The sequence below is a fragment of the Salvelinus alpinus genome, chromosome 29, assembly GCF_045679555.1.
Source record: "Salvelinus alpinus chromosome 29, SLU_Salpinus.1, whole genome shotgun sequence".
Lineage (NCBI taxonomy): Eukaryota > Metazoa > Chordata > Actinopteri > Salmoniformes > Salmonidae > Salvelinus > Salvelinus alpinus.
In genome coordinates this window covers 24530759-24548161 of record NC_092114.1, presented here as the reverse complement: position 1 = coordinate 24548161, position 17403 = coordinate 24530759, and the positions used below count along the sequence as shown (strand labels likewise).

Sequence of the window (17403 nt, the reverse complement as noted above, 5' to 3'; positions counted from 1 at the left end):
GGACTGGTGACACACACTGCAGGGCAAGTGCGAGGAGCTGGCACAGGACATACAGGGCTGGGGTGGCGTACTGGAGACCTGGTGCGTGGAGCCGGCACAGATTTTCCCAGACTGATAGCACGCTCCTCAGGACGAGTACAGAGAGCTGACTCAGGTGGCATCAAACTGATAATACGCTCCTTAGGGCGAATGTCGTGCATCATACACCAACACAACAACTCTCTCATTTCTCTCTCCTCCAATTTCTCAATCAACTCACTGACGGTCTCTGACTCTCTCCGCTCACTCTCCTCCAATTTCTCCATCTTCTCCCAGACTGGCTCTGGTTCACTCCTCGGCTCCGCCAACCACCCCGTGTGCCCCCCCCAAAAAAAATCATTTGGGCTGTTTTTTGGGCTTCCTTTGTGGCCGCGAACCCCGGCGTCGTCGCTGTCCTCCCTTCTCTCCTTCCATCTGCTTCCAAGGAAGGCTATCCTGTCCTGCCATGATTTCCTCCCAAGTCCAGGATCCCTTCCCATCCAAGATCTCCTCCCAAGTCCAGGATACCTTCTCCTCCTGGGCACGCTGCTTGGTCCTGTTGTGGTGGGATCTTCTGTCACGATTGTCGTAAGAACATTCAGACCAAAGCGCAGCGTGATATGGGTTACACATATTTATTGAAGTGAAACGCACAAAACAATAAAGAACAAATTAAACGTGATGTCAATGAAGTGCTCACAGGCAACTACACATAAACAGGATCCCACAAAACACAGTGGGGAAAATGCTGCCTAAATATGATCCCCAATCAGAGACAACGACAAACAGCTGCCTCTGATTGGGAACCATACCAGGCCAACATAGAAATAAACAACCTAGATTACCCACCCTAGTCACACCCCGACCTAACCAAAATAGAGAATAAAAAGGCTCTCTATGGTCAGGGCGTGACAACTCAAGAAGGGTGGTCACCAACCTTTTCTGAGTCAAGATCACTTCGAGTCAAAATGCAAGCTGAAATCTACAACTCAGATATTTTTTAACATTACTTAAAAAATGTAAGCCTATGCAACATTAACCAATGAAAAACAGTTCTGGAGCAATGAGGTTTGTGCAGTAAGCTATAGGCCCAATACATTACCACCGCACACTGGCTTTGCTTGAATTTACCTGCCAATGCATTGTTGGTCGGGCCATTTTTATTATCAAATGTATCAAATTTGAGGTAGGCTATATGATCACACCAGTAATAGATCCGTTGTTGTATTACTTGTGAAGCACAGCTGATTTCATTTTTTATTTTATTTTACTGGGCTGATGGTGCCATGCATCTGATGGTGAGTCTCAGTGAAGGAAGAGAGCAGCAGACTGAGGGTCCGCCTCTCAACATCCCTCGGCTCTCCCTTTCCTCCACTGACACTGACCAAAAAGGGACTCCGTCTTACAGCTGATGGTGAAACTCGAGTCGCACTGCATTATTTCTGCCTCATGTACAAATTCATGTTGTTACTCCTATGAACAGAGAAAGTGAAATATTCTTTGATATTAAAATAAAAGAGTGGAAATAGGAAGAACGGGCATTTTGTTTCATATGAAAGTGCTGAATACAAAGTGTTGACAGGTGAGTAAGAACTTAAACATGAACTCACTCATAAAAACAGAAGCTATTTGATTTATTCGTTGACAGTCTTTCTCTAGTCATGTTTTTAAATGTTTTGAAATCTCACAGTATCAACTTTGCTGTAGCTTTATTTTATGCCTGCTACATTACTGCAGTCAACGGTCATCTGAGCCATCCGATTGGCCAGCGATAGGCTATAGTGTACTTGATTTGCTCTCTGGGTGTCACTTGTGTGCTCCGTCTCCGGCCTCTAGGTCACTAGGTCACCAGGCGGCTAGTTATGGCACAACCCTGTCACCATCATTACGCGCACCTGCACGTCATCTGACTCACTTGGACTACATCACTTCCCTGATTACCTTCCCTATATATGTCACTCCCTTTGGTTCCTTCCCCATGTGTCATTGTTTCTGTTTCATGTCTGTGTGCTGGTGTTAGTGTTTCTTGTTTTGTATTATGTTCTGTTTATTTTATTAAAACACTCACTCCCTGAACTTGCTTCCGACTCAGCGCACGTCGTTACACTTGGCCCGCCGGGAAGGCAGAATGAAATGGTTCAAAATGGCAACAGTTCACCTATGCGCAGGGCAGCTGAATCAGGTGCACCTATCACCAACAGCCAAAGACAAAAAAAGTAAAAATAGGAACACAAGGCTTTATCGTTGGGTTTTACATAAATGTTTGGCCAACGACTAGGAATACCTTGGCGATTGACAGGTTGGTGACCACTGCTCTAGAAAGTTGAGCGAAGTACAATCTTGTGACTCTCTCTGTGGCTGATATTTCTGCTCGGCAGACCCGGGAGCTGCGGGGCAGTTTTCTTCCAGGACAACCTTGTACGTGGCTTGATTCATGCATCCTTCACAAAGACAAATCTGCCAGATTCCAGCCTTGCTGAAGCACCCCCAGATCATCACCGATCCTCCACAAAATTTCAAAATGACATTTGGTGGAGGATCGGTGATGATCTGGGGGTGCTTCAGCAAAAATATTCCCCAACTTTGAGGATTGGTTTTTCCAGCAGGACAATGCTCAATGCCACACAGCCAGGTCAATCATGGTTTGGATGGAGGACCACCAGATCAAGACCCTGTCATGGCCAGCCCATTCTCCAGACCTCAACCCCATTGAAATCCTCTGGAATGTGATCAAGAGGAAGATGGATGGTCACAAGCCATCAAACAAAGCCGAGCTGCTTGAATTTTTGCGCCAGAAGTGGAATAATGTCACCCAACATCAATGTGAAAGACTGGTGTAGAGCATGCCAAGACACATGAAAGCTGTGATTGAAAATCAGGATTATTCCACCAAATATTGATTGCTGAACTCTTCCTAAATTAAAATATTAGTATTGTGTTTAAAAATAAATATGAACTTATTTTCTTTGCATTATTTGAGGTCTGACAACACTGCATCTTTTTTTTTTCCACCAGTTGTCATTTTCTGAAAATAAATGCTCTAAATTACTATTTTTATTTGGAATTTTGGAGAAATGTCAGTAGTTTATAGTATAAAACAAAATGTTAATTTTACCTAAACACATACAGTTGAAGTCGAAAGTTTACATACACTTAGGTTGGAGTCATTAAAACTCGTTTTTCAACCACTCCACAAATTTCTTGTAACTATAGTTTTGGCAAGTCGGTTAGGACATCTACTTCGTGCATGACACAAGTAATTTTTCCAACAATTGTTTACAGATTATTTCACTTATAATTCACTGTATCACAATTCCAGTGGGTCAAAAGTTTACATACACTCATTTGACTGTGCCTTTAAACAGCTTGTAAAATTCCAGAAAATTATGTCATGGCTTTAGAAGCTTCTGATAGGCTAATTGACATCATGTGAGTCAATTGGAGGTGTACCTGTGGATGAATTTCAAGGCCTACCTTCAAACTCAGTGCCTCTTTGCTTGACATCATGGGAAAATCAAAAGAAATATGACAATTGTAGACCTCCACAAGTCTGGTTCATCCTTGGGAGCAATTTCCAAACGCCTGAAGGTACCACGTTCATCTGTACAAACAATAGCACGCAAGAACAAACACCATGGGATCATGCAGCCGTCATACCGCTCAGGAAGGAGACGCGTCTCCTAGAGATGAATGTACTTTGGTGCGAAAAGTGCAAATCAATCGCAGAACAACAGCAAAGGACCTTGTGAAGATGCTGGAGGAAACAGGTACAAAAGTATCTATATCCACAGTAAAACGAGTCCTATATCGACATAACCTGAAAGGGCTCTCAGCAAGGAAGAAGCCACTGCTAAAAAAAACGCCATAAAAAAGACAGACTACGGTTTACAACTGCACATGGGGACAAAGATCGTACTTTTTGGAGAAAGGTCCTCTGGTCTGATAAAACAAAAATAGGACTGTTTGGCCATAATGACCATCGTTATGTTTGGAGGAAAAAGGGGGAGGCTTGCAAGCAGAAGAACACCATCCCAACCGCGAAGCACGGGGGTGGCAGCATCGTGTTGTGGGGGTGCTTTGCTGCAGGAGGGACTGGTGCACTTCACAAAATAGATGGCATCATGAGGGAGGGAAATTATGTAGGTATATTGAAGCAACATCTCAAGACATCCGTCAGGAAGTTAAAGCTTGGTCACAAATGGGTCTTCCAAATGGACAATGACCCCAAGCATACTTCCAAAGTTGTGGCAAAATGGCTTAAGGACAACAAAGTCAAGGTATTGGAGTGGCCATCACAAAGACCTGACCTCAATCCTATAGAACATTTGTGGGCAGAACTGAAAAAGCTTGTGCGAGCTAGGAGGCCTACAAACCTGATTCAGTTACACCAGCTCTGTCAGGAGGAATGGGCCAAAATTCACCCAACTTATTGTGTGAAGCTTGTGGAAGGCTACCCGAAACGTTTGACCCAAGTTAAACAATTTAAAGGCAATGCTACCAAATACGAATTGAGTGATTGTAAACTTCTGACCCACTGGGAATGTGATGAAATAAAAAAAAGCTGGAATAAATCATTCTCTCTGCTATTATTCTGACATTTCACATTCTTAAAATAAAATGGGGATCCTAACTGACCTAAGACAGGGAATTTGTACTAGGATTAAATGTCAGCAATTGTGAAAAACGAAGTTTAAATGTATTTGGCTAAGGTGTATGTAAACTACCGACTTCAACTGTACCTATAAATAGTAAAACCAGAAAAACTGATAATTTTGCAGTGGTCTCTTAATTTTTTCCAGAGCTGTATTTGCAGTAGATAACATGCAATTACGTACGCATGACGCACCAATATGTATTTCCTGAGTGCTATAAAAATGTGATGTACTTTATGTAGAGGTGTCACTGAAGTAGTTACAACACTGAATGTGAATGTCTGAATCATGTATGTAAGCACTTTACTGTAATTGTGCACTGTGTGATGAAGATCCAACCTTTCATCCATATGTGTAGGCCTACTGTCAGCTCAAAGGCAATAATTAGTTGACAGATCTCTCATAGGAGGAGCTTCTGGCAAATAAAGATGGTATGTCCTTTGCCTGCTACTTGCCTGCTTGCTCCACCTTGTTAAAGTTTTCCTTTCAGGGCGAACGGCTTTAAGAAGGCAGTACATTCCCTACCGAGGGTGTTCGTTTATTGAGGAAAGAATTCTCCATCTTCCGCTGTTGGCCTCCAAATTAGTGTTTTTAAGCAGAAAATCTATAAAGCGGGTACAATGTAGACTTAATTCCCTCCCTGCTATCCTTTTCCTGTCCTCACTCATCCGTTACAACTCTCTCTTTTCTCCTCCATCTTTTCACTGTGCCCCTTTTACTCCGGAACTGCTCTGTTGCTTGCACACCAACAAGCAAAAACATACATTTATGGGGCATGCAGAAGCATACAGACACAAATACAAACATGAATGCACAGGCATGCACACATACACGCTCAAGCACACTCACACACACACACATCAAATCTTTGGGTGAAGCACTTGTTTCCACTCCCATCCCTATTGCTCACTGATGATAGAACTGAAAGATTGTCTGAGAATGACCATGGAAGTTCTAGAAGGTCAGTGATGCTGACAACAGATGAAAGAGTAAGTCTGGGTAGTTTGATCTCGAGGCCAGACAGGTGACTAAAACTGACCATTCGCCACACCTTTCTATTCATCATAGTTTCTTTCGAAGCACCATATATTCAACTTCCCTTGGTAAGTCTACAAAAACTTTTTGGGTAGTTCTTCAATGTCTTATCAAGGGATTAAGCCAACTATATAAGCTACATTTCTCCCTAACAGGCACCTCTTGGTCATTGTAAGTCTAATGACTGAGCAATTTTGCACATCGGCCGACATATTGCAAAGCGTGAAACAAATTCTGAGCAACACTTATCTATATGAGTAGACCTAGTAACTATACTGAACAAAAATATAAACGCAACATTTAAAGTGTTGGTCCCATGTTTCATGAGCTTAAATAAAAGATCCCAGAAATGTTCCATACGCACATAAAGCTTATTTCTTTGAAATTTTGGGCACAAATTTGTTTACATCCCTGTTACTGAGCATTTCTCCTTTGCCAAAATAATCCATTCACAGGTGTGGAATATCAAGAAGCTGATTAAACAGCATGATCATTACACAGGTGCACCTTGTGCTGGTGACAATAAAAGACCACTCTAAAATGTTGTTTTAGAGAATTTGGCAGTACGTCCAACCGGCCTCAAAACCGCAAACCACGTGTAAAAATGCCAGCACAGGACCTCTACATACAGCTTCTTCACCTGCGGGAAGAGCCACCTGGAAAAACGTATTCTAAATTACTGTGGGTGGGGCTAGTGGGTGGGGCTATGCCCACCCATGGCTGCGCCCTTGCCCAGTCATTTGAAATACATAGACCCATTCATTTCAATTGACATATTTCCTTATATGAGCTGAAACAGTAAAATTGTTGAAATTGTTGCATGTTGCATTTGTATTTTTGTTCAGTATACGTATATTTTATTTATTCACGTGTAGAGGTTTCTGTTTATTGTTTTCGGCATATTTTAATTTGTTTGTACAATACATGAAAAATACACACATTATGCTTCTTCTGTTGATTTTGACCTGGCACTGACAGAAGGTGACTGAAATACTGAAATTATAATGAAGAGCGGACTGCAATGCATGGAGCGTGGTTGACATCTAGTGGCCAAGATATTTTCAGTTGGTATGCAAATTGTCAGATTTGCGCAACCGCAGTTTGATACTCCCTTAATCGTCTAACCAGGAAATACATCACGGAAGTAGCTAGCTGACACTACGCTTTTAGCTAAAATAGACATGATATTGCGATTTCGAGAGACAAACTGATGAGCAGAATTCGGGGATTTTAAATTTCACCAAATATTTACTAATATACATTGCATTTGATAGGTTAAAGAGATGAGGAGACGTACACTGTGATAAACGATAGCTAGCCATGGTTAGCCTAGCACCTGCCGACAGCTGTGACCACAATGTCCAGTCCACAAGCTACGTAAATGTTTCAGTATGAGAAATGCATCAACTGACGTTAATCTTCTTTAGCTAAATTCTCTTTCGGCTTCGCGTTAGTTCTCGCTCCTTGGTTTAGAGGAGGATAGCGTCGCTACGGTATCTGCCTTGCACATTTCATATTTGAAGGACTATACTCAATCGGCAGCATGTTTCAGAAGACCTCTTTCACGACGCTCATAGTCGGGGTGTTCGTTGTGTATGTTTTGCACACTTGCTGGGTGATGTATGGCATCGTTTACACCAAGCCTTGTGAGAACCCCAAATTCGAGAACTGCCTCAAACCTTATTTGTCAGGAAAAACACGACTGCAGGTTGGTATGCATCATTGCAAGCTAGCTAGATGGAATGCAAATTTAGTAACTTAAGCCATCCGTTTTTGCAACTGCTAAGTGTGTGAACATTTGCTGTGTTGTCGGTTTTTTCCTCCCATTCTCAGCTGAGTATCTACACTGCTTTACGACCCAATGCTGATGGTGGACACACCCTCATTCACAAGGAGGAGGACTTTGATGTGGAGTCCAAGTTTGAAAGGTGCAACTTTTCTTACAGTGACAGGATATGGCTGTATATATGGCAGTGGTAGTAAGCAGGATGATCACCAATGGAAACGTTGTTAGACACAGTGATCTCTGGGTAGTTGCACAATGACTTGGACTTCATATACGCAAGTAATCCAAAACGGCTACCCAGATTCATAGTAAATTATTAATGTTGAATAAACAGAAAATAGAGACTATTTTAACCTGCAAAGTTGTACCTCTCCCTGCTATATTTATCCCTTTTCCTAAAGGATAGTGAATGTGTCTCTCCCAAAGAAGACCCGTAAGAATGGGACGTTGTATGCCATGGTGTTTGTGCACCAGGCAGGCATGTCTCCGTGGCAGGACCCTAGGCAGGTGCACCTGGTGACCCAGCTCACCACCTACATGATACCCAAACCACTGGAGGTCAGCCTGATCTCAGGGGAGGAAGCACCGAAGGTCAGACTACTATTACACCACACAACGGCTGCGTTCCCTAAATAGTGCACTCTAGGCTCTGGTCAAAAGTAGGTCACTCTAAGGAAATAGGTTGCTATTTGGGATGCAGACAGAATGTACAAGATCCATGGAAAGCTCCAAAGCAAGTTACCCGTAGGTGTCTGTTGTAAAGCCTTTATTGTTAGGGTATGTCCATGCGCACAGACAGTGGCTTGCCTTGGAATCAACCATCCTGAAGGGTCCCTTTTGTAGCATATTTATTTTCATATTTGTCTACATAACAGTCTGGTACATTTGAATATCTTTCACATTGGAATGTGTTTCTGTGGGGTACTTCTTTCAAGCTGTCATGCTGAGTTTATTGTTTTTACCATTGCCCTTTTCTGCGTTTCTCATTAGTGTTGTTTTGTTTTTCCCTTGTCTTTTTCTCGCATGTGTTGTTGTTATTGTGCCCAGTGCAGCCAGAGCAGCTGAAACGGAAGACTTCTACTGGAGGTGACTCTGCAGTGGACCGGCCAGTGTCTCACTGGCGCTCCCGTCTCACACTCAATGTGGTGTCAGAAGACTTTGTCTTCGACAGGGACTTCCTGCCCAGTGACGTGCACCGCTACTTGAAAGTGTAAGTAAACACTTAGCACAGCACTTAGCACTTAGCACTAACTCATGATACAAGCTAGCTAGCCCTTGATCATGACTCTCAGTTCCATTACATTAGACATAAAAGTCATTGGACAAAGGTGTCTTATCTTTCATATCTGCGAGAAATCATAGTAAAAAATAAAAAGGTTAAATTGATACACACGTTGATAGGGTTAGTGTTTCCACATGGCCATATCATATCTCCATGATACTGCTCTTGTTTATGGAAAATAGACGGAAGACTAGAGGCGATCGAACACCTGTGCTAATTAGCTATCTAGCATGCTCCCAACACCTGTGTGTCAGCGTAACTCGGGAAGTGTAGTTTCGACAGATGGAGCTGTATGTTTCTGTGCAAAACTGCTACAGTAAGTGTACCTTTTTTTATTTGAAGGATTCTTTCTCGCTGATGAAAGATAAGTGCCATATGTTTTGAAAAGCCGTATCGCAAGTGATTATTATTGACGCTTCTAAATTTAAAACACAGCATGGGGATTGTAGTTCATGAGGCAGTCGGGGTCGAAGCTAATGGCTGAGAACTGTAGGGAGAAGGCAGGTGGTTCCAGCCCTGAATGCTGATTGGCTGACAGCCGTGGTATATGGGACTGTATACCACGGGTATGACAAAACATTTATTTTTACTGCTCTAACTACTTTAGTAACCAGTTTATAATAGCAATAAGGCACCTCGGGTGTTTGTGGTATATGGCCAATATACCACAGCTGTTGGCTGTTCTCTTGCACGACGCACCGCGGAGTGCCTGGATACTGGCCATATACCACACCCCCCGTGCCTTATTGCTTAATTCATTGATGGATTTTCCTTGATTTTTGTACTGTATTCAAGATTTCAAAATGGAAAAAAGATGGTGTACCTCCCACTGCTGTTTGTGGATGAGCTGAGCAACCGAGTGAAGGACTTGATGGAGATCAACAGCACCAGCATTGAACTGCCTCTCACTATCTCCTATGACACCATCTCCCTCGGGAAACTCCGCTTCTGGATTCACATGCAAGATGCCGTCTACTCCCTGCAACAATTTGGTGAGTAGTAAGATGGAAATATAATTCTATGGGGGACATTTTCATGCAAAGTTCAAGAACTACAATAAACCTCATCATAACACCTTTTTTGCACAATTGGTTAGAGCCTGTAAGTAAGCATTTCACAGTAAGGTCTACACCTGTTGTATTCGGCGCACGTGACAAATTAACTTTGATTTGATTTGAATCTCACAGTGAGATTGAATTGGTTTGTTTGTTGCGATTTCAGGCTTCACTGAGAAAGACGCGGATGAAATCAAGGGCATATTCGTGGACACCAACCTGTACCTCTTAGCCCTTACCTTCTTCGTAGCTGCTTTTCATGTAAGACTAAAGTCTACCAGTGTCACTTCATGTATATGAAAATCATCTTTAATGGATGATTCTGACTCACAGGCCTAAATCAGGGGCGGACAACTTTGATGGGGGTGGGGGCCACAAAAAATCTGAGATCATCATGCCGGTTTGCCGGCCCTAGCATTTTGGGGGCCCTAAGCAAAATATTGTTGCCCCAAGAGAAAAACTTCTTATGTTCAACTACATTTTGAAATTGCACCTTGTCTACTGTATTCTAATTCTCAACAGGAAGTTGAGACCCTAACTGATTTCCTAAAAACGTTTACATTTTTTTATTATACAAAAGGGCAGTTGCCCATCCCTGACCTAAATTATTCCTGTGTCACGTTGAATTTTAAAAGCATATATCCTTTGCAGCTCCTCTTTGATTTCCTGGCCTTCAAAAATGACATCAGCTTCTGGAAGCAGAAGAAAAGCATGGTGGGGATGTCCAGCAAAGCAGGTGGGTTGATTTCTCAGTAGGATGCTGTTAGGCGGGGTCGGGATCAATTCCAATTTGAAGTTAATCAATTCAGGAAGTGATTCGAATTTAGAAGTAAAAGATTGAAACACGTTTAAAATAAATAGCATCTTTTCAGTTTATTGATAAATGATTGAAAATAAATGCTATTATTTTTCAATTATTTAATTGGAATTTCAGTTCACTTCTTGAATTAACTGACTTCAACTCGAATTGAGCCTAACCATGGCTGTTTTGGATGGATAGTCTTATCTCTCTGTGTGCCCTGGTTTGTCATCCAGACTTTCACTGGAGATACCTGTAGTTCTATTGGTGGGTGTGTCTAAATTCAAATGTCTTGGTTACAATCAGTTATAGAACCAAACACATATCATATGGAACATCAGTACACTGACAGCTACATTTCTGTTTAAAGCTATAATCCATATGGTCACTAATATGAACTTGTCTTTCTCTCTCACAACGTTGTGACTATTCAGTGGAATTTAATATTCCATATATGCCTTTGTATGTGGGATGATATGTATTTCTATATAACCAATTGTGGACTATTCTTAGACCTGTTTATGTTGTGGTCCTTTTCCAGTGCTGTGGAGGTGTTTCAGCACCATTGTGATTTTCATGTACCTGTTTGATGAGCAGACAAGCCTGCTGGTCCTCATTCCTGCTGGAATTGGCTCCCTGATTGAGGTACGTCTCCACACATGCTGTCAGTGGCTGTGTCCCAATTGGCACCCTATTCCCTATGTAGTGCACTGCTTTTAACCAGGGCTATGTCCCAATTAGCTCTCCTTCCTCCCAAAGTGTGCACTTGTTCACTATTTTACTTATTTGGAAGGAAATGACAAGTATAAGAAATATGGTGGAAACTCCGCTAGCAGATGCCTCCATCAATCCAATGCTTTTAGATTTGTGGGAAGTAGTGAACGAGTGCACACTTAAGGAGATACTGTATTATTGGAATGCACCTCAGGGCTCTGGTCAAGTAGTCTGCTACATAGGGAATAGGGTGCCATTTTTGACACAGACAGTGTTTCCTTAAAGTTACTGCTGTTCATGTTAGTCTAATATCTGACCTATTGGATTTTGCCAGGCTTTGACCTTTCTCGGATTGAGTAGATTAGATTTTTCTGTTTGCTGCACTTAGTGCACTATTCAGTGATTATCTATGTTTTCCTGCTTTGTAGGTTTGGTAATCCCCTCATTCTATGTTCTGGTTTCTCTAATCCGCTATGTTTAGATCCTTGTAGATTTTTACACTGTGTCCTCCCATGACTAGTAAATCACTCCTGACTGGTTTATCTGTCCCTCTACAGGTGTGGAAGGTGAAGAAAGCCTTTAAGATACAGATTATCTGGAAGGGTGTAAAACCAACGTTCATAGTAAGTCTGGTTTGTTTGTAAAGATAGGTTTTTCGGAGTTGATTTGCTTACGATTCCATTTGTTCTATGTTAGTTCTACATGCATATCAAGTGTTTGTCTCCCCACAGTTTGGGAAATCTGACGAATCAGAGAGAAGGACTGAAGAGTATGATACTCTGGTGAGACTTGTCCATTTAAAAAAAACACCAAACAGAATATTTGTTCCTTTCTCCTCAATTTGTATACAGTAGTATTGTCATGAATTGCATTAATTTGATTTTCCTTGCAATGTTCTTCTCTTCCCAGGCAATGAAGTACCTCTCGTATTTACTCTACCCAATGTGTATTGGAGGAGCTGTTTATGCCTTAGTTTTTTTGAGATACAAAAGGTAGGCTATAACTTTATTGTGTGGATATTAACAGTTGGATCTACCACAGCAAGGACCATCAACTAGATTCAGTCGCAGGCCGATTAAAAAAAATGTGAGCGGATGGTCAAATTAAACCACCCGCAGGCCAGTTGGGGAACCCTGTACTAGAGTAATGGGCAACTGTAGGTATTTTCTGGGGGAGGGGGGATTATTATTTGGGGGGAAAAACAACCCCAGGCTACACTGATACAACATCCGATACCTGATAGAAAGTATGTAGACATTTTAATGGACCCCTTGACTTTTTCCACATTTTGTTATGTTACAGCCTTATTCTAAACATTGATGGAAAAAAACAACATTTAATCCATCTACACACAATACTCAATGACAAAGCAACATTTTGGGAAATGTATTAAGAATATAAAACTATCACATTTACATAAGTATTCAGACCCTTTACTCAGTACTTTGTTGAAGCACCTTTGGCAGCAATTACAGCCTCGAGTCTTTTTGGGTGTGACCCTACAAGCTTGGCACACCTGTATTTGGTGAGTTTCTCCCATTCTTCTCTGCAGATCCTCTCAAACTCGTGTCAGGTTGAGTGGGGAGCGTCACTACAAAGCTATTTTCAGGACTCTCCAGAGATGTTTAAGTCCGGGCTCTGGCTTGGCCACTCAAGGACATTCGGAGACTTGTCCCGAAGCCTCTTGGCTATGTGCTTGGGATCTTTGTCCTGTTGGAAGGTGAACCTTCACCCCAGTGAGGTCCTGAGCGCTTTGGAGCAGATTTTCATCAAGGATCTCTCTGTACTTTGCTCCATTCATCTTTCCCTCTAACCTAACTGGTCTCCCACTTCCTGCCACTGAAAAACATCCCCACAGCATGATGATGCTGCCACCACCATGCTTCACCGTAGGGATGGTGCCAGGTTTCCTGCAGACGCGACACTTGGCATTCAGGCCAAAGAGTTAAATCTTGGTTTCATCAGACCAGAGAATGTTGTTTCTCATTGTCTGAGAGTCTTTAGGTGCCTTTTGGCAAACTCCAAGCGGGCTGTCATGTGCCTTTTACTGAGGAGGGGCTTCATTCTGGCCACTCTACCATAAAGGCTTGGTTGGTGGAGTGCTGCAGAGATGGTTGTCCTTCTGGAAGGTTCTCCCATCTCCACAGAGGAACTGGAGTGACCATCGGATTCTTGGTCACCTCCCTGACCAAGGCCCTTCTCCCCCGATTGCTCAGTTTGGCCGGGCGGCCAGCTCTAGGAATAGTCTTGATGGTTTCAAACTTCTTCCATTTAAGAATGATGGAGGCCACTGTGTTCTTGGGGACCTTCAATGTTGCAGACATTTTTTGGTACCATTCCCCAGATCTGTGCCTCGACACAATCCTGTCTCGGAGCTCTACGGACAATTCCTTCGACCTCATGGCTTGGTTTTTGCTCTGACATGCACTGTCAACTGTGGGACCTTATATAGACTGGTGTGTGCCTTTCCAAATCATGTCTAATCAATAGAATTTACCACAGGTGGACTCCAATCAAGTTGTAGAAACATCTTAAGGATGATACATGGAAACAGGATGCACCTGAGCTCAATGTTGAGTCTCATAGCAAAGGGTCTGAATACTTATGTAAATAAGGTATTTCTGTTTTCGTCTTTGAATACATTTGCAAAAATTTCAAAAAAACTGTTTTCGCTTTGTCATTGTGGGGTATTGTAGAGTAAGGCTGTAACGTAACAAAATGTGGAAAAAGAGAAGGTGTCTGAATACTTTCCAAATGCACTGTATTTTGAAATAAGTGCCCTTTTTATGGCCTACAAATTGATTTTGACGAACAAATCGGTCCAGAAAAAGAATCCGTGTGGGCCTGGGTTGCATTTCCAAATCCTAATGTGAGCCTCTAAATGTTGGTCTACTATACGGTGTGTGTTCGAATGTGTAATAATGTCTCCTCTGCTTTCTGTTTGACAGTTGGTATTCTTGGATCATCAACAGTTTAGTGAATGGTAAGGTCATTGATCTTATCCTGAGGCCAGCATGATTTGCTTTAATTAACTTTTTCCACTGGGGTTTCCATACATAAAAATGTATACACGCAATATTATTATATTACTTTTGAAATCTAGATTTACTTTATTGACTTTGATGGTTCCTTTTTTGACAGGAGTGTACGCTTTTGGATTCCTCTTCATGCTACCTCAACTCTTTGTTAACTACAAGGTCAGTTCCATTATACTAAGTACTAGTGCACATGTCTTCTGTTATATTATTCAGGAGGCTAATGGCCAGATGCTGGTGTCCAAATCGATTATTCTCTTGTTTCAACAGTTTAAGTCCGTGGCACATCTACCCTGGAAAGCATTCATGTATAAAGTGAGTGGATAATATAGTGTATTTATTTGAGAGATTTTCTGGTTTTACACTAAATGTTAGATGTCTCGGAAATAGTTTAATCATTAAAGGACAATTATAGTATGTTTACCGGTATGTGTAGTAATTGTTGCAATGAAGCATACATAAATCTATCAGACTAAGACATCATAATAAGTGGATGACAATGAAACTGAAGGATGTCGATGATGGAAGTTTATATTTATTACGTCTCATCTTGACCATCCCCAGGCGTTCAACACCTTCATCGATGACATATTTGCCTTCATCATCACGATGCCAACCTCCCACCGGCTAGCCTGCTTCAGGGATGATGTAGTCTTCCTTGTCTACTTGTACCAGAGATGGTAAGGCACACGCACTGCAGTTTCTCTAAATTGACTGTTGCAGTTTGTCAAATTATTCATTTGTAACACTTCCTCCAATGCAGAACAGAATATCCTCAGATTGACTGTCAATTTGTTTACAACAATCTTTTCCCACTCCTTTTCTCTCCTAAGGCTGTATCCTGTTGATAAGACCAGAATGAATGAATATGGACTGTCTTACGACGAGGAAGAGAAACCCAAAGGGAAAGCCCATGAAGACTAAAACTATAGTTGATCACACACACGCTGGTCCTGAGAGCCATGTGAAGAATATGGACCTAGACATCGTTGTGCTGGGATGGGGTACAATGCCAATAAAACGCATTGGTGTTATTTGTTACAAGGGGGATTTTCCTAGTAGAGAAGGTTCAGCTATCCTTACTGCCCTCCTAGCCCCTCACTTCCAGGTAGTCACATCCTTGCCAGTCACCACCCACCCAACCTTAAACAGGACCTACCCAGACCATTGAATACTTGAGTGGGCTTTCCTAAGCAATGCGATGAATAGCACCACACTGATTGAATTAGCCACAGCTTCCACCAGTTGGAGCATGGACCAACCCATGATTGATTTGTAACATGATTGGTGAATATATGTTTGTCTATGGGATAGGACCAACTCACCCCTGCCTGCCTGCACATGTTTGCCCCATCCAACATAAAAACACCTTGAACCCTACCTGGCGTTTCATGTTGTCGTCAACAGGATACACACTGACTAATGTCAACAGTCCGTTTTGTACGCTTGGTCAAAGCGTCCAGAATTCTAAGCTGTTTGATCATTCAGAGGATCTCTGCTTTTATGTTTGTATTTGACCTTGTAAAGTATTAGAACATGAAGACCATGAGATGATGGTGCCAAATATGGGAAACATTGATGTGCTTTTGAATGCGAAAATGTGTGATGTTAAATTTTGTTAACTGTTATTAAAGCGTTTGATAATATTTGATTGTATGGTGGAGTTTTTGTTTTAATTTACAACACATCACAGTAACCAAACAACAACGAACGAAACAACAACGAAACACACCACATGTAAGCATTACACATTGTTCTCTCTCATTGTCTAAATAATTTTAAGTCAAAAAGATGCATTTCTATACTTTTCTATTCATATCACAATGTCGTCCTAACCCAGAATCTAAATAACAATGTTCCGCATATAGGAGTAACAAAATAAATAGGTACTTAATATTATGAATAATGGAGTCATGATAATTTTATTTGTTTAACTGGGCAAGTCGGTAAGAACAAATTCTTATTTTACAACGACAGCCTACCCTGGCCAAACCCTCCCCTAACCCGGACGACGCTGGGCCAATTGTGCGCCACCCTATGGGACTCCCGATGATGGCCGGTTGTGATACAGCCCGGGATTGAACCAGGGTCTGTAGTAACGCCTCTAGCACTGAGATGCAGTGTCTTAGACTGCTGCGGCATTCGGGAGCCTATTAAAATTGCCAGTAATTTCTCATTATGTACATGATTTGTGTGAATTACACTATTGATTAGTATAATGATTGTGTATCAATACACATGAATGGTATTAATTACATATAAATAACATACACTACTTGTGAAACGTTTTAGAACACCTCATTCAAGGGTTTTTCTTTATTTTTACTATTTTCTACATTGTAGAATAATAGTGATGACATCACAACTATGAAATAACACACATGGAATCATGTAGTAAGCAAAAAAGTGTTAAACAAATAATATACTTTATATTTGATATTCTTCAAATAGCCACCCTTTGCCTTGATGACAGCTTTGCACACTAGATGAACAGCAGACACCTCCACCAGCATCAACCTAGGAGGCTAAAATACCATTTATGCTTGATCTGAAAATGTGGTTGGAGACGCTATATGGATGGTGTGACGTAATTGCGGCGCCTCCGGAGGCATGCAGAGGCCAAATTGAGCTCCGTACTACATCGCCGTGCGCCTCTCAAATGTTTTAACAATGCAGAGGGATCCTTATAGCTCTGCATTGACATGATCGGTTGACGGTAGGTGAGGGTGGGAGGTCCTGTATAAACACAAACTAATTCCCTTGACATCTTCCTTCACATGTTTGCTCTGACTACTGTGGAGGCTGCATGGCAGTAAATGCTGTATGTCCAATGCAGATGTCGGATTCACCATGTAGCACCTTTAGGGTGGAAGCAGGTCAGACTGATCGCTGTAACGTCAACGGTTCATCAGTCTCAGGAGAACAGTTATGCTGAGCAACAGGAAGTAAAGGCCAATCTGGCCTGGTTCTCTCTCTGAATTAAGTTTTTGAAATTAATAAATATGATCAACTGAAATAAATATGTTC

General features: G+C 41.8%; 1 protein-coding gene across 1 annotated transcript; it reads left to right on the top strand.

Moving 5' to 3' along the window:
- The first annotated feature begins 6831 nt into the window (after positions 1–6831).
- Positions 6832–16022, top strand: LOC139559366 (lipid scramblase CLPTM1L). Its single transcript, XM_071375333.1, has 16 exons — positions 6832–7413; positions 7539–7633; positions 7893–8082; positions 8544–8701; positions 9569–9765; positions 9995–10089; positions 10480–10564; positions 11169–11272; positions 11899–11964; positions 12073–12123; positions 12251–12333; positions 14290–14324; positions 14483–14538; positions 14647–14691; positions 14941–15056; positions 15210–16022. The coding sequence occupies exons 1-16, from the start codon at positions 7249–7251 to the stop codon at positions 15298–15300; spliced, it is 1632 nt and encodes a 543-aa protein (XP_071231434.1). The 5' UTR covers positions 6832–7248; the 3' UTR covers positions 15301–16022.
- The last annotated feature ends 1381 nt before the right edge of the window (positions 16023–17403 follow it).